The 18,402-nt window shown below is 42.6% G+C and overlaps 1 protein-coding gene across 3 annotated transcripts; it reads right to left on the bottom strand.

Annotated features, from left to right (window-relative positions):
• Positions 1-83: 83 nt before the first annotated feature.
• On the bottom strand, positions 84-6,390 carry LOC106583033 (kelch repeat and BTB domain-containing protein 8). 3 transcript variants are annotated; one of them, XM_014166784.3, is made up of 5 exons: positions 6,286-6,390; positions 4,965-5,172; positions 4,446-4,752; positions 3,377-4,184; positions 84-3,196 (listed from the first exon to the last, which is right to left on the bottom strand). In XM_014166784.3, the coding sequence occupies exons 1-5, from the start codon at positions 6,299-6,301 to the stop codon at positions 2,733-2,735; spliced, it is 1,803 nt and encodes a 600-aa protein (XP_014022259.1). In that variant the 5' UTR covers positions 6,302-6,390; the 3' UTR covers positions 84-2,732. The 3 variants fall into 3 exon arrangements, with proteins under 3 accessions (XP_014022259.1, XP_014022261.1, XP_014022262.1); XM_014166786.3 differs by lacking the exon at positions 6,286-6,390 and adding an exon at positions 5,596-6,272; XM_014166787.3 differs by lacking the exon at positions 4,965-5,172 and having other exon boundaries at positions 6,286-6,382.
• Between the last annotated feature and the right edge of the window lie 12,012 nt (positions 6,391-18,402).

Below are 18,402 nucleotides of genomic sequence, written 5' to 3' on the forward strand. Positions count from 1 at the left end.
AAAATAGCTAGCTATACAAAGGTAGTACAAGGTTTGCTAATTATAATTCAGCACCAAATAATCATATGGCAATAAGTCACCAATAGGGTTTCACATTTTATTCTGAAAATATGTGCAATGTGAATTTCACAGTTGAGCTCAACCACCACTATTCCCCAAACCCTACATAGACAAACCATCAAACAAAAAGAAAAGAAATACAGGAAGTCCACTGCTAGTTGCCATCTGTGGACAATGCTTACATACAGGTCTTCAATGAGCTTCGATATGGCTGCACAAGGCCAACTACGGCTGTTGCACAGAAAGCACATCAATTGGCTGATTCATTGTAAGCTTTGCATCGTGTTGTAGACTGGCGTGTTGGAGATTTTAACATAACATTGAAGTTACATATCTGTAATGCTTATTGAGAAGTTATGGTAGAGAAAAACTTTGAGAAACTAAAACAAGAAAAATCAAATAGTGTGCCGATATCCATGTGTGGGATACAGAACATAATCACTCTACCATAACTAAATATAGAAAATAGAAATACAGCCATTGAAAATAAATCACATCTATTTTAAGTTACAAAAGGGAAAAAATGTTTGTAAAAACTGTGCAAGTACAGCAAACGTATAGTTCAGTATATTACACAAGACATTTAAATACAGTACTCTGTATCAATAGAAATCCTGAGAGTTGTCCATTCCTGGTTCCCAAGTGACTGAGTTTAGGCATTCGGGCAAACCCCCTTTCACCTGTGAGGGCTTCAGGAGGGCATTGCTGACCAGATCAAACAAGCACCAAATGATCTGCAGTCCTTTTCTTTACAAAAGTTGATCATGTCACCGCCACACCTAGAATGTGGGTTTTCATTTTATTCTCCATTTCAAATTCTTTGCAGACAGAACTGTATATCCCGATTGCTTTGTTGTTGATTGATTTGAGGGAAAAGCTTTAAATATGAGAAAATAAATCATATGTAGTGCAAAGATGACACAGGAACCTGCATGAGGAAATTATTGACGTCATTGAAAATGTTGCAGTTCCATAGGGTTCCATCACTCAATGGCTGTTACACCCCAACTATTACATAAAAGACTGTCAAAAAAGCAGGACCAAGTTCTCTTGTTTTTCTCCATGTGATAGCATGTACAAATGGATTCATGTGTAAAAGATGTTGGCAATTAAGTTGGGCCCAACACTGTGTTAGTTCTCTGTCCATGAGGGTGCTTGGTAAAGTTTGCAGTGACTGACTATTGGAGAGTGATTCAGTGCAATGATGAGTAAGACTTGAGACACTGCCTCGCCAGGCTAAACACAGGATTACTATCCGATGCACCCACAGGCACAATGACAGCCCTTGGGATCTGCGCTAAGTTACACAAACCATCTCTATTTTACTCCTCAAACTACTACTGTACATCAGCCAGCCACACAGCCAATATTGATCTGTTTCTCCTAAAGGTAAGTACCCAAATTAAGCTTGAAAACTGTTAATGCACTTCCACAAGGGTAAACCTAATTGTATCAACATTTCCTTAGTTATTGCTACTAGAAACTTTATCAACTTTTCAGATGAACCAAGTTCTGAAATGCAGTTTGGCATTTAAGAGGTAGGTTATTCCAAACACTTTTCTAAAGCTTCTAATCAAAATCAGACATGCTGAAAAAAACATTGTATATCCACAGAAAACACTATGCTGCAGCAAGCTGCCCACAGTTTGGACAAATCAATGCATCTGCCTGAACCACGTCCCTTCGCTCCTTATCTGACTGCTGAGTTGCTATCAAAGCAAACGGTTGCCTGGTTCAAAATGTCTCACTTTATGCCAGACACACATCTGACGCCATGCTTGTTTCTCCAATGTGGAGAGTGAATAGTCTAACTTCTCTTGAGTCGTCTTGGCATGTGACACTTGTTACAACAATATGGATGTCAGCTGCGAGTGTGAAGCTAATCTACGAATGCAAAAAGTATAAATCCTACTGCAACAAAGCCAAACAGCACATTGGTTGACACAGCTAAGGCCTTCTCTTGAAAGCAAAGTATGCATTTCAAAAAATAACATACCTGCCTCCTACCACACATGGAAATAAACCTAAATCACTAGCGCACACACACACAACTAATAAACACTCCCACAAAGACGAGCTTGCTGTAGGGCGCAATGAGCAGTCAGACAAAACCCCATCAATCTGAGCTAACAACCTACCAATGAGCATCACCGCTCATCTTACCCGTATGAATATAGACTAAAATTATTTCTAATTCTCACTTTATGCTGACATGTAGCATGACAATAATTAGAGGGCACTTCATATTGATCCCTCAACTGCATGCATATCAATTGTAAAAATTCTAACCTATATATCCTTTTAAGATTGGTATTTTATTAGGATCCCAATTAGCTGTTTTGCGAAAGCCGCAGCAACTCTACCTGGGGTCCACACAATAAAATGGAACAAAATGGCTCAACAAAAGCAAACAAGATAATTGCACTTATGATTCATTGTACTATACTGTAAAACAAGTATCAGTGTGGGTATTTGGTTCCGACTGGAGAGGAAAAAAAAAATACTGCAATCTTTTAAAACCACCCCAATTTGATCGTGTTGAACCATTAACGCTTTAAGACTAAACTCGACAGTCCTTGTGGTGCAAACACAGGACAGTACCAGGCACAAGGCATGCAGGACCACACACACTCCCTCTTCCTGGAGGAGGGAGCCTGTCCCCTATGGACCGCTCAGAGCACTTTCTGAAGACACTGTGGGTACAGTTTGGCCACCACACACTCAAAATGGCGGCCAAGGTCCCAGAGGCGGTCGGGCGTCTCGTAGACTTTGGTCCATGTGTCCGCCTCGTCGTCGTACTGGTAGAGGGAGTTCTTCCTGCTGGTACGGAACACGTGTTCCTCCACCATGACCTGCGTGGCTCGGACAAACAGGTGCAGCTTGCCCTGGAGGAGCAGGGCCTTGATGTAGGGGCTGGTGGCCTGGTCGAAAGGAAGGTCCCTCTTGCGGGCCCAGGTGTTCTGCTCGATGTCATAGACCTCCATGGTGAAGGTGCGCTGGTGGTTCCTGCAGATGCCAGCGATGTAGTAGATGCAGTTATTGTGTAAGGCAGCCAGGCCCTGGCTCCGGGGGACACTCATGGGGGCCAGGTGGCCCCAGTAGTCCTTGCGAGGGTCGAAACAGAAGAAGTATTCACCTGGGAAACAGAAAAGCACCACTGAGTGTTAAGATAAACATTGAAAAAGGAATGAAAAGTAGTTTTCAACAACACCTTTTATGTATTAAGATTCTCCTATACCACGTCCATCTTTTCCCCACTGCATTTCTCTTCAGTCTATTTTCAAGGTTGAATAGTGTCTCCACTATTCCGCCTCACCTTGGAGGATGTAGATGCGGTCTCTGTACTCCACAGCGCTGTGGAACTCCATGGCTACAGGCATGGGGCTGACGGCAGTCCAGTAGTTGTCTCTGGCGTCGTAGCACTCCACTGACTTCAGTGCGTTCCTCCCGTCCCCCTCGTACACACGGCCCCCCAGGGCGTAAAGCTTCCCGCAGCAGTGGACCAGCCTGCAGCCGATCCGGGCCCGCAGCATGGGCGAACGCACAAGCCAACGGTTCCCTGCGTGCTCGTACTGCCAGAAGTCACTCTCCGCCCGGTGGTCAATGGACACCTCACTGTTGCTAGGGCGGTAGCCCCCGGCGATGAAGATGTCGTTCTCCGATGATACCAGGATGCCCACCTCCCGCAGGTCATTGGGGGGCTTGCAGAGCTTGAACACCTTCCCAGCAGTGGTATCCAGGCAAGGCACGGTCTGCTTCTTCCCTGAGTGTTTGTGTTCCGCGTCAAAACAGATGACCATCTCAGAGGCGGTCATGCCCAAGCGCTGGGGGCAGCCGTTGGTGCCGTTGAGACGTGCCGTGGCAGGGTCTCTGGAGAGGGCGCAGGCAAAGGTGGGTGGGATGCGGCTGAGGAAGGAGTCGTCCAGGAGGGGCAGGCGGATGCATTGAGAGAACACTTCAGCCAGGTGGGCCTCCCTGCGGGAGCGGTCGTGCTCCAGCCAGCGCACAATGCTCTCATACACGTGCTCCTCCTTCTCCACATTCAGGTCATCGTTGTTCAGGATGCTCACCAGCTGCTCTTTGGTGAGCTGGAGGAACTCCTGCTCCCGCGCCACACACAGGAACTACAACAGCACAACACCACATGTCACATTTCATCTAGACCTCTGTCATTTGTCGCAGAATGCTCAACTAACAGATGAAGACCTGGAACGCTATTCTAAAATATGAGTGTATCAACTATGTTATTTATGGTACTTGTGTTCACATTACTGTAATTATAAGGCCATTTTAATGACATATTGATATATTAATCCTTCCCAAAAGGCAAGCCAAGTGAAGCACAATAGTGTAATAGAACAGCTTGTTCTTAGAATAAAACCCACCTTCTTTCGCATGTAGTCCTTGGAGCGCTCCCTCAGCTCCTGATGGCCGTAGGCGTCGGCAAACATGTAGACCCCGGTGCAGTTCTGGGGGTCCAAGCGGCTGATCATGAACTGGGCACACTGGTCCTGCAGGGCTGGGATCTGGAAGATGCTGGCTGCCGTGAACAGGGCCTGGACGTTGGACTCCGACAGCGTGACTCTGGACGTGTAGGCATAGTCAAGGACCAGGTGCATGGACTCAGACTCCACCCCGACGATCCGCACCTCCCTCTGGCTGCTTTCTGTAAGGCCACTGGTGAACATGGACCTGGAGGGAAGAGGAAATATAAATAAAATTGAAGAAAGCTTAAATGATGTTGCAGCATTGCCTGGTCCCAGATACTACTCCATTGCCATCATTGACATGACAATGAGTGACAGGAAGCTGGCATGATGGCACAAACTGACTGGCACTCAGGCTAGTTGAAATCTAAAGATGTAAACGACTAGAAACAAGCAAGCGGCTCACATCAGACCTACCTAAAGTAAGGGCTGATTGCTGCAAGGACATTTCGGTGACACGGAAATGTCTTGCCATGGTCCACTTCAACGACAATATCTGTGAGCTGTGCTTCATCATACAAGACTTTGAGCTGCTGGAGGATGTTACAGGCATGAACAGCATCTACCCCACTGTAGGCTGTGTTTGATGGAGTCCCATTCTGTACTTGTAACAGCTTGCCTATGTCTATGGAAGAAACATACGAGAGAAACATACCGCTTTTCCATGATGATGGATATTAAACAGACACTATATTATGAATTTGTGTGGGAAACGTTACTAAATAATATTATTTATTGGCATATGCAGCACAACAATTGAGTCAAGCGTACTGGCTACAATGAGTAGAGAAGAGTTAAACACGTGGAGATTAGTAAACTGACTAACTATGGCTGTACTAAATTACTATTCGACACACTAGATAGTCCTTGTTTGTAGAGTAGTGACGTTAGCTAGCAATCAGTGTGCCATGGATATCACCGACTCGGCACAACTTGTGTGCACGATTTATTGACACAACAAAGACCCGTTCCGAAACAACGATACTTTTCTTAACAAGCTAGCTATCGTAATTAGCTAGCCAACTAACTCTGGGGATTAGAAACTCACAGCTGGGTAGCATCACAGCAAGCCGTCCGCGGCATTATCAGACGGCTATAGTAGCTAGCTAGCAATCATTTAGCCATTGACCTAACTAGTCACGACTACCGTTAGTCATGCAGTTAACGTCACCTACATTAGCTAGCTAATTTGGATTGTCACGTAACTAACGTTCTCGTATTCATGTTGACATGGAGCTAGTCGGTTAGCTCATTACTAGCTAACGTTAGCCAAGTAACGTCAAACTGGCCAACAACTAGCTATGTTTCATCAGGACGAGACGTGGGCACGTTACGTTAGCTAGCCGGACATACGTTAGTTAGCTTGTTACATAGCTTTTATAAATAGCTGTCAAGAAGGTAAGATAGTACACATGAAAGATCTAACAGTATCATTGGCATACAAATACATGCAATTGTTTAGACTTAGTTGTACTAACAGACAAAATGTGGTTAAAACTAGCCATCTGATAGAGCTAACGTTATAGATAGTAATGCTAGCTAACTTAACCAGCATACACTTTGAGAAGCCATTCGCTTACAGCTTCACTTGTAAAACGAAGAGAGATAATCGTAAGTGTCTAATACTTTTGTCAGGGTGTAATCTTGGTGGTTATATACCATTCAATATGAATTAGGGAACTTTAAAATTGGTTTTAAAAGTCTGCCTCGTTAACACAAACAATCAAGAAACGCTAACCTCCACTGGCAGCCATTCTCCTCAGTCTGTTCTCAAAGCACACGGCGAAACGGAAACAGCCGACAATGACAACCAACCAATCAAAGTAGAGCCAATGGAATTGATCAAATTAATCACCAAAGGAACATCTAGGCAACAATTTATACGTTCTCTTTTAATCAGGAATAAATAGAATATAGATTTAAAGGCCCAGGGCATTTAATTTAGAAGAAAGAGCTCTGTATAGGCCTACACTGCAGTATGTGTTCTATTTAATTATATGATTTACACACGCTATCTTGTCATGCATCCGAAGTTTAATGTAGGACAACCCTTACAAAAACACAAATTCTTAGCATCCAAGTAACTCCAAGGTCTGTCTAGTTATTAACTTGCATCTATGAAACTACACAACTTTGATTGTCTCTATGCTGCTAAAGGCCCATACCAAGCGTGTTATCAACATTACAATTAGTGAATGGCCTTTCCGTAATTAAGAAGAATGTATGAAAGGCAATTCATTTCAATTTGAGCTCTCAATCACAAGAGAGTGGTCAGCATTTTGATGTGGGTCTCTTGAAGTTCAGCACATACAGTCTGGTCTCATAAACTAGACATAACATAGTAAATGTAAATCCGGGGCACTCAAATTACATTTAGTATGGCTACATAAGACAGTAGGTTGCTTAAGGCAAAAGCTAGTAGCATGGTTGGTCGGGGTGGATGGGTGTATAACGCAAATGTCTAGCAACCCATAGGTTGTGTGTTTGAATCTCATCACATAATTTTAGCTAATTAGCAACTTTGCATCTACTTACAACTTTTTATCTACTTTGAAACTACTTAGTATGTTATTTTACCCTTCCCCTAAGCCTAACCATAACCCATTAACCTAACTTCTAACCTTAACCCTAAGCCTAACCTTAACCCCTAGTCTAGCTAACATTAGCCACCTAGCTAATGTTAGCCACAACAAATAGGAATTCGAAACATATCATACATTTAGCAAATCGGTAACATATTGTACGAATTTAAATGTATTACACATTGTACGAATTGCAATTTACATTTACATTTACATTTAAGTAATTTAGCAGACGCTCTTATCCAGAGCGACTTACAAATTGGTGCATTCACCTTATGATATCCAGTGGAACAACCACTTTACAATAGTGCATCTAAATCTTTTAAGGGAGGGGGGGGGGGGGGTTAGAAGGATTACTTTATCCTATCCTAGGTATTCCTTAAAGAGGTGGGGTTTCAGGTGTCTCCGGAAGGTGGTGATTGACTCCGCTGTCCTGGCGTCGTGAGGGAGCTTGTTCCACCATTGAGGTGCCAGAGCAGCGAACAGTTTTGACTGGGCTGAGCGGGAACTGTGCTTCCTCAGAGGTAGGGGGGCCAGCAGGCCAGAGGTGGATGAACGCAGTGCCCTTGTTTGAGTGTAGGGCCTGATCAGAGCCTGAAGGTATGGAGGTGCCGTTCCCTTCACAGCTCCGTAGGCAATCACCATGGTCTTGTAGTGGATGCGAGCTTCAACTGGAAGCCAGTGGAGAGAGCGGAGGAGCGGGGTGACGTGAGAGAACTTGGGAAGGTTGAACACCAGACGGGCTGCGGCGTTCTGGATGAGTTGTAGGGGTTTAATGGCACAGGCAGGGAGCCCAGCCAACAGCGAGTTGCAGTAATCTAGACGGATTCATAACATATCATATGAATTGTAATTCGTAACATATCATATGAAATGGATGATGGACATCCACATATGTTGTGTTTCATATGGTATATATGAAACAAAACATATGACACCAATTGACATTTTCCAGATTTAAATGGACTTTGTTACGTCTAACCCTGAGTCCAGGTTGGCACATGGGGTGCCACTTGCAATCTAATTGTGTCAAGATAACAGGGTGTTTGCTGTTACAAGCCATGCAATTGGCTTGTAATTTCCATATATTAATGCAGTGTGTCATTTAATCTGTATTGCTCTTAATTAGAATGTATATTCTGGCAGCATTATTAAATGAATTACATCAACATGCAAGAGTACATGATATTTTATTAATGGCTATAACAAGTCATTGATGCTGGCATATTTTGTTGTTCTATTCTATGGTTAGATATTAGTATTCATTTGTGTAGGCTCAATGTACATCTAAAAATGAATTAAACTGGATTTTCTTCCCCCCACAGATCTACAAAATTGAAAATGTCTTGAATGCGTGTCTTCAAACCCCAGAGTTAATATTTGGTGGAAGCACCTTTGGCAACCATTACAGCTGTGAATAATTTTTAATAAGATTCTACCAACTCTTAGGGCAACATATATCCATTGTTTTTGTCAAAATTCTCAAGCTCAGTAAATTTGGTTGTGAATCATTTATGTACAGCAATTTTCAAACCATGTCTCTGATTTTCAAGAATATTTAAGTCAGGACTGAAACTAGACCATTCAGGAACACACAATACCTGGAAAGCCATTCTGGTGTGTCTTTGGCATAACATTTTGTGTAATTGTCCCGCTGAAAAATAAGACTCAACCACAGGGTTAGGTATTCAGACATTTGAGTTGGGTTTTCCTATAACTTTTTACCTGGGCTTTGCTTCTTTCATATTTATTTTGATCCTGACAAACTCCCCAGTCCCTGCTGGTAACAAGCATACTCATAACATGATGCTGCCACCACAATACTTAAAAATACAGAGGGTTTCACTCTGTGTTGTGTTGGATTAGATTTGACCCAAGTAATACTGCAAGACGATACGGCAAAGACATTACCTTTTTGGCCTGAGTTAAAAACTACAGCTGTAAGTCCAAATATGTGGTTTTTAACTCAGGCCAAAAAGAAAATGTCTTTGCTATGATGTCTCACAGTATTACTTGACGACCTTGTTGCAAACAGAGAGGATGATTCGGGGTCTATTTTTAAAACACAGGCTTCCTTCTTTTAACTTTGTCACGCAGGTAAGTAATGTTGAGTGAATGCAATATTATTGATCCTCTGTATTGTCAAGTATTGTGGTGAGAGCATCATGTTATGGGTAGTCTTCTTAAAACCTAACCCTGCTATAGTTTTATTTTTCAGCAGGACAATTACTCCAATTGTTATGCCAAAGACACAGCAGAATGGTTTTCCAATAGGTGTTGAGTGTTCCTGAATGGTCTAATCTCAGTCCTGACTTAAATCTGCTTGAAAATCAGTTACAAGGTTTGAATACAGCTGTCCATCAATCATTTCCAACCAAATTTACTTGGTTTGAGTAATATTTACAAAAACAATGCATACATGTTTCCCTAAGAGTTGTACAAGGTTGGTAGAATCCTACAACAAAATATTAACAGCTGTAATGGCTGCCAAAGTATTAACTCTGGGGCGTGAAGATATACGCAATCAATACATTTTCATTTATTTCTATAATTTTTCTTTCACTTTGGAAATATGGAGTAGGTTGTGTATATCGGTAGGAAAAAAATAAAATATAATCACTTTTTAGATTTCATTTTAAGGCAGCGAAATGTGAAGTCTGTGCAAAAGGTTTGTAGACTTTCACTATTAACTGTATATTTTCTGCTCAGAATGTTTGTGTCTTGCAATACTACAGTAGAGGCAACAGCCTGATCATTCGTTTTGCCATTATCAGCATAGTGCAGCCTGGAAAATGACTCTAACACTGCATAACATTGTAAAATGATAGGAGGAGAGTCAAATAAAATCACTGCAATCCGCACAATCGATATTTTTCTCCAATTTGTTCCCATTCAGCTACAGTGCAGGCTGTTAAATTGGGCCTAGCTGCTCTGGAATGAAGGGAAGAGGCTTCCTGGGGTTTCTGTTATTTAATGATACCTTTAGCTTATGTTTACCCCTCTGCAGAATGCCCTATTTTTGATACATTGAAACCGATCTCCGGATATATTGGGTCTTTATAGCCTAATACTTTTTTACTTTTTGCACGTAGAACTGCATTTTCAGGTCACAGTAACAATGAAAAAAGGATTCCTTATTTTTGGTGCACTTTCAAAATGTATAGGCTACTCTGTCTCAACTTTAAAAACAGTGTGATTTGCTACAATCCATGACATGTGGGGAAATGTTGACTGAGAGAAAATGGGAATAGATGGGGTCATCTTTTGTGGTTTATCCTCAGATTGCAGTCTAAAATTGCAGGCCCATGTTTTTCTCCTAAGGGAAAATGCTTGGATGAACTATATCATGTAGTTATAGTCTTACAGAATGATACTATATGGTTTAAAGACTGCAGTCCTTTGATACACATTGTTAAGCTACAATTATTTTACGAATAAAAGTGTCCCGGAGCCTCTTTTGAGTGGGGAGCAACAGAAATGCTATAAAATATTTCTCTGGAAGAAATTGCAATGTCATCATTTAGCCCAGCCTGTTTCTCACATTCTTTAACCCTTAGCACCAGGAACCTGCTGAGTAAATGAGCACTATTGTCCTGTGGAATGCAAATGTAATATTTGGTGCGTACAGTACGTTGATTGAATTACACACCAGATGTTCACTTCCAAAAAATTACAAAAGGTGTACATGAATGTGAGAATTCATATTCAATGTGTTTTAGTGTGTGTGTGTATATATATGTGTGTGCCCTCGTGCACGTGCCATAGAGGGATTGCACTTTATGATTAATTTCCCCATCCTGCCTAAAAGGCCCCTCTTCAGTTGTGAGACAATTTTGCACCGTCTGCTGGGCGTCGGAGAGAGCGGGATAAGCGGAGGAGCCTTGGGTCGGGAGCGATTGAATTGCAGAACAGAAGAGAGGATGAGATGGAATGCATGAGGGAGAGGAGGCAGGGGGTGTAATTGTAGTTTAAATGTGTGTTTTTGTCAGAGATGGAGGTAATGGGTTATAAAATGCCTCTAGGGACCTGTGGGAGAATGCCTGCAGATGTTGTGAAGAGCCTCTCGGTCTGTCTGTGTCTCCTCTGCCACCCAGGAGGAGACAAATAGGAGCACGATGGGAGGCTGCTGTAAATACAGACCTGGAGTCCCCGCTTCATGTTTAAAAAGTGCCTTTCTAACCCCATCTGTGGGGCTGGGTGAATACCCCATCATATGCTCTGAGCCTACCTAGCTAGTCTCAGCACAACCCCATGATGCCACTTGGAAAACTGCTGATGTTTCTTAATGACTACAATGGCTAATGTTTATGAGTAGAATTACAGCAGAATTGGAAAACACCAGTGGAGGAAAAAGTAACTAATTGCCATAATTGAGTAAAAGTTAAGATATCTTAACAGAAAATGACTCAAGTAAAAGTCACCCAGTAAAATACAACTTGAGTAAAAGTCTACAAGTATTTGGTTTTAAATATACTTATTAAGTATCAAAAGTATATGTAATTGCTAAAATATACTTAAGTATCAAAAGTAAAAGTAGAAGTATAAATCATTTCAAATTCCTTTTATTAAGCAAACCAGACAGCACCGTTTAAAAAAATATATATTATTTTTAATTTAGAGATAGCCTGGGGCACACTCCAACAGTCAAACATAATTTACAAACGAAGCATGTGTCTTTAGTGAGTCAGCCAGATCAGAGGCAGTAGAGACGACCAGGGATGTTCTCTTGATAAGTGAGTGAATTGGACCATTTTCCTGTCCTGCTTTTGGGTGTCAGGGAAAATGTATGGAGGAAAAAGTGCATTATTTTCTTTAGGAATGTAGTGAAGTAAAAGTAAAAGTAGTCAAAAATATCAATCGTAAAGTATAGATACCCCAATAAATGACTTAAGTAGTACTTTAATGTATTTTAAGTTCTTTACACCACTGGAAAACACTTTAGTTCATTGAAGGCCCCTTTGGTCAATGAGTCAAAAACAATCCTCTTGGGCCTCCTGAGTGGTACAGCGGTCTAAGAGTACTACAGACCCGGGTTCAATCCCAGGTTGTATCACAACTGGCCGTGATCGGGAGTCCCATAGGACGGCGCACAATTTGCCCAACATCGATCCGGGTTAGGGGGGGTTTGGCCGGGTGGGCTTTACTTGGCTCATCACGATCTAATGACTCCTTGTGGCGGGCCAGGCGCCTGCAGGCTGGTCGTCAGTTGAACAGTGTTTCCTCTGACACATTGGTGCGACTGGCTTCCGGGTTAAGCGGGTAGGTGTTAAGAAGCGCAATTTGGCGGGTCATGTTCCTTTGGCCACTTTTCCTTCCAGTTCTCTGCTGCCAATGACTGGAACGAATTGCAAAAATCTTTAAAGCTGGAGTCTTATATCTCCCTCTCTAACTTTAAGCATCAGCTGTCAGAGCAGCTTACCGATCACTGTACCTGTACACAGCCAATCTGTAAATAGCCCACCCGACTACCTCATCCCCATATTATTAATTACCCTCTTGCTCTTTTTCACCCCAGTATGTTTACTTGCACATCATCATCTGCACATATATCACTCCAGTATTAATGTTAAGTTGTCACGCCATGACCGTAGAGATCCTTATTATTTTCTATGTTTGGTTAGGTCAGGGTGTGACTCGGGTGGGGAAGTCTATGTTTTCTGTTTCTTTGTTTTTGGGCCAGTGTGGTTCCCAATCAGAGGCAGCTGTCTATTGTTGTCTCTGATTGGGAATCATACTTAGGCAGCCTGTTTTCCACCTGTGTTTGTGGGAGGTTATTTTCTGTTTAGCATTCTGTGCCTGACAGAACTGTGCGCATTTGTTTTTTGCCTTTTGTGATTTTGTTTGAGTGTGTTGTGAAATAAATGATCATGAACACTTACCATGCTGCGCCTTGGTCCACTTCTCCCTCTAACGACGTGCGTTACATAAGTTGTAATTCTTTTTCACCTCTATGGCCTATTTATTGCCTACCTCCCTACTCTTCTACATTTGCACACACTGTACATAGATCTGTCTATTTTTCTTTTCCTTTGTGTTATTGACTGTACGTTTGTTTAGGTGTAACTCTGTGTTGTTTTTGTCGCACTGCTATGCTTTATCTTGGCCAGGTCGCAGTTGTAAATGAGACCGTGTTCTCAACTGGTTTACCTGGTTAAATAAAGGTGAAATAAAAAAATAAAAAAAATGTTTTGGCGGGTCATGTTGGGGGGAAAAATGGGGTAAAATACAGATGGGGATCTTTATTATCTGCTGTCTGTTGGATACTGCACAAATATTGGGAAATATTGTTCTGTTTGTAGCTAGCATATTTGGTGGTCTTCCTTCTGGTGTAATTGGCCATTCATCCTTTAATGGTCTGAGGTTAGAAAAGAGTTCCCCACAGAAAACCATATTTTCATCTCTTCAGAATTTGAGATTATAGAACAATGAATGAAAGCGCTTCTGTACTGTAGGTCTATGAATACATATTTTCTGGGTAGTATCCCAAAGTGACTGAATTGGAGTAAGCAGGAGTCCAGTTTTCCTTTATAACTTTGGGGACAGTTCATTGGGCTGGGTGACCGTGCATTGTCTGCCCTTCAAAAGAAAACAAATAAGGCTGCAGCTCCCCACTGTGAGCTCGAGTCATTTGTTCCACTTGTCCGGCTGATGGATTCTGTTTGATAAAATCAGCCTTTTTTTTTAGCCCCTCTCTAATTACTGAAGAAAAAAAGATACATATTTCAGCAATTTTTTTGGTCTTCACAGGCGGTGCGTCCGCACTGAGGCACTATTGAGGTCTCTCGGTGTGAGTGGAAGCGGGCCGGGAGACACCCAGCTGGGAAGTCTGAAGCTCTAATAGCAGAATCGGATTAGAGGACTCCCCCGGCGTGTCCGGCTCACTCGTGTGTGAAGGCTCTGCCCATCATCAATATTGAGGTGCTTGCGCAGGGGTGATCCATCAGCAAATCCGATTGCACACTCAGAATTCTGAGGTCCTGGCAGAAAGCTGGGATGGGCTTTTCTTCCCCTTTGACATTATTCCGGGAGAGTATCCATTAATGTAATGTAGCACACAGAGGCAATCATGCAGCCTTCCAGCCCCAGGCAGGTTACTCTGAGGAGAAAGTGCAACTTTAGCACTTAATCATCTCACCCATACAGACCATACCAGTCTATCTGATCGTTCTCCCAACAATATGTTACCACATTCCCCATCGGGTGCACTGTTGTAATCTCCAGCTCATTTTAGGGCTTCTGACCCTCCATTTGCCCTCTCTCATTTAAACTACCAGCAACCAATGCACCGGCTGATTTAAAACAAATTATGCACCGGATGAAACCTTGCCATATACTGTAAATTAAGTTATGCCATTCAGAAAATAGCTCAGTAGAGTGTGATGTAATACAGTACCTTCTGCAGAATTTACATTTACACACAAATCTAATTGAGTGCTGAGTGTTTTCAGTTGAAAACCATTGCATTGTGGATACCAAAGAAAATGAAACACCTAGCAGTCTACAAAATACTATATGTTTGCCAAAAACATTTGGCTATGGTAATCCCTAGAGGAGCAGTTAATGACAATGACCTGCTGGTCTGAAAATATAGGAAGATGGATATACTGTATTGTTGCATCCCCATGTGGTGTGGTCTGAGAGTGGCCCTGTTCCCAACTAAGTGTACCACGCCCTCCAGCCTTCTACATTATGATAGCAAGGAGAGGGACCAGACAAGTACTAGGGGCAGTGTTGTGTGCCTGGTGAGGTCATGAATAGTGAGGTGTGTATTATCATGTGATTGATTCACTGCATGCATGGCTCCAGGGGAAGACACAGTGAGAGGTCAAACAAGACTGTTCCAAATAGACCTGTCTGAATCAGCCTTAGGGGGGCCTAGCCGGTTAGACAAGGGCAATACCTTTTACTGAGAGTGGCTTTGGTTTACTGTGGTTGGGCTGGACAACTGCATGTTTTATTCACTTGCCTTAGAAGGTGACAAATGCTGGACCCTAATATTCAAGGCTACCAGTATGCGTGCCCACTTTCTTAGTCTTTCTAATCTCATGACCAGAGTCTAAGGACTAGTCAGTAACATTAATTAGCTAACAAGGCATTCACCCTAAGGTACTTCTATATGTTGCAAGGCAATTATTATCGAACAAGTTCTTATAAATCAATAAACTCAGCAAAAAAAGAAATGTCCCTTTTTCAGGACCCTGTCGTTCAAAGATAATTCGTAAAATTCAAATAACTTCACAGATCTTCATTGTAAAGGGTTTAAACACTGTTTCCCATGCTTGTTCAATGAACCAATAACAATTAATGAACATGCACCTATGGAACGGTCATTAAGACATTAACAGCTTACAGACGGTAGGCAATTAAGGTCACAGTTATGAAAACTTAGGACACTAAAGAGGCCTTTCTACTGACTCTGAAAAACACCAAAAGAAAGATGCCCAGGGTCCCTGCTCATCTGCGTGATCGTGCCTTAGGCATGCTGCAAGGAGGCATGAGGACTGCAGACGTGGCCAGGGCAATAAATTGCAATGTCCGTACTGTGAGTCGCCTAAGACAGCGCTACAGGGAGACAGGACGGACAGCTGATCGTCCTCGCAGTGGCAGACCACATGTAAGATTGTCCGCAATAGGCTGAGAGAGACTGGACTGAGGGCTTGTAGGCCTGTTGTAAGGCAGGTCCTCACCAGACATCACTGGCAACAACGTTGCCTATGGGCACAACCCACCGTCGCTAGACCAGATAGGACTGGAAAGAAAGTGCTCTTCACTGACGAGTCGCGGTTTTGTCTCACCAGGAGTGATGGTTGAATTCGCGTTTATCGTCGAAGGAATGAGCGTTACACCGAGGCCTGTACTCTGGAGCGGGATCGATTTGGAGGTGGAGGGTCCATCATGGTCTGGGGAGGTGTGTCACAGCATCATCGGACTGAGCTTGTTGTCATTGCAGGTAATCTCAATGCTGTGCGTTACAGGAAAGACATCCCCCTCCCTTATGTGGTACCCTTCCTGCAGGCTCATCCTGACATGACCCTCCAGTATGACAATGCCACCAGCCATACTGCTCATTCTGTGCATGATTTTCTGCAAGACAGGAATGTCAGTGTCCTGCCATGGCCAGCAAAGAGCCCGGATCTCAATCCCATTGAGCACGTCTGGGACCTGTTGGATCAGAGGGTGAGGGCTAGGGCCATTCCCCCCAGAAATGTCCGGGAACTTGCAGGTGCCTTGATGGAAGAGTGGGGTAACATCACAGCAAGAACTGGCAAATCTGTTGCAGTCCATGAGGAGGAGATGCATTGCAGTACTTAATGCAGCTGGTGGCCACACCAGATACTGACTGTTACTTTTGATTTTGACCCCCCTTTGTTCAGGGACTCATTATTCCATTTCTGTTAGTCACATGTCTGTGGAACTTGTTTAATTTATGTCTCAGTTGTTGAATCTTGTTATGTTCATACAAATAGTTACACATGTTAAGTTTGCTGAAAATAAACACAGTTGACAGTGAGAGGACATTTCTTTTTTTGCTGAGTTTATATCCAATTTCACTTAATATAGGCAGTATAAATAGACAACCTAGTGAACTTACAATTCTGTTGAAAGTCCATCCTATTATGCATGTGAAAACAACTTTAGGTGTTTTGGGGATTGGACCCATGTGGCCTCTTGTACATTTCCTTGTGCATAACCCCAACCAATACAAACATATTTGACTTCTTTCTTTAACAAGATAAGTAAAGTGTGCACATATCATTTGAGATGTGAGAGGAAAAAGTACTAAAGGACATGGATGTATACATGTTTTTTTCCTCTTATTGTCTCTGAGTTAAATGTTGGAACATTTAAATAATTTTTCATGGTGAGTGTGTCTAATGGCTAATCCACAAAATGTTCCTGAAAATACATCTCAATAACGCCCTAAAGTGCCTAAATGTATGTAGCTCATGCTATTGAGCAGTAATTTGTTTTCATTTAGCTTCTATTCACTGTATACACATTCCCTGTCACTGTTCCATTTTAGCAAAATATTTATCTAAAAAGCCAAACCCCACTGAGATATTTGCATACCTAAAAACAGGGTTTATGAGAATTTTCAAAAGCATAACGTACAGTCATTACTTAGTGTTCCTGCAAACATTAATCCTTCAATATGGAGATTTTTTTTCATGCAGACTAGTAATGTTAATTTAGCTAAATGTCATTCCGTTGACATCATGACAGCTCAGTGTGTCTATAAATGTGTGTGTGCGTGTACATGCCTGCGTGCGCATGTGTCATCAGTGCCTCCGAACAACATAAAAGTGGCTAAAACACCTGTTTCTGGTAGTTTTACCTAGTTTTTTTTACTAAGATGTCTGAGACTATCTCACTTTCTCCTCAACCCTTAGTGTTGATCTCTGGAATATTACGGCACATGGGAAGTGAATCCTACAATGACACAAGCCTTTGTTATTTACCCAGAAACAGGGTGTCTACTGTGGAGCTCCTTGGAATACTAATGAAGGTGCGTAGTGAGTCAAAGTCACTGACCTGAGGTGGCGAGACACAGGAGCAGCAGGGGCTGGGGACGGGATCACCGTCTGCCTGCCTGCCTGCCTGCCTGCCTGCATTGTAGACAGAGGAAATGTCACTGAGTATCTCCTCCATCACTCCTCTCCCTCATCAACTCAGCCTAATCACAATGCACACCCACATCGCATCCCAACACTGTGTGGGAGTTTGTGGAGGCAGACATGATGGTGAAATATACACTCCAATGCTCTACAATACACACTCCGATATAGTACATGTGAAGTGACACTTACAAAATTGATATGAAAACACACTTTGATACATCTTGAATAAATCTTTACATCAGAATTGAGATGGAACACCGGTCTGCTTGACATATCCTAGCCACACTGTTGGTTGGTGTGTGTGTGTGGTAATTAAGTGTTCAGTCTCAGAAGCAGCCACCACACAGGGGAGCAGTGCTGGAGCCTCCTCAGTGGCACTCAGTGGAAAGAGGAGATTTGAACAGCATCTGGAGCTCTGTACTGAGATCATATTTTCTCTCTGTCAGACTGTTTCTCCCTCCCTTACTCCCTCCATCGCCCCTCCTCTCTCTTAGCTCTTTCTTCATACCCCCTTGCCCTCGCTCCAACTTTTCTCATTTCCTTTAAGCCTTTCCCTCTCATTTTCTTTCTCTCACTTTTTTCTCTCTCCCTCTCTTCATTTGTCTTTCTTGCACTCTCTTCTCTTCCATTCTCACAATGGGTAAGGTGGGGTGC

This window comes from Salmo salar, chromosome 22 (genome assembly GCF_965601325.2).
Source record: "Salmo salar chromosome 22, fSalSal1, whole genome shotgun sequence".
NCBI lineage: Eukaryota > Metazoa > Chordata > Actinopteri > Salmoniformes > Salmonidae > Salmo > Salmo salar.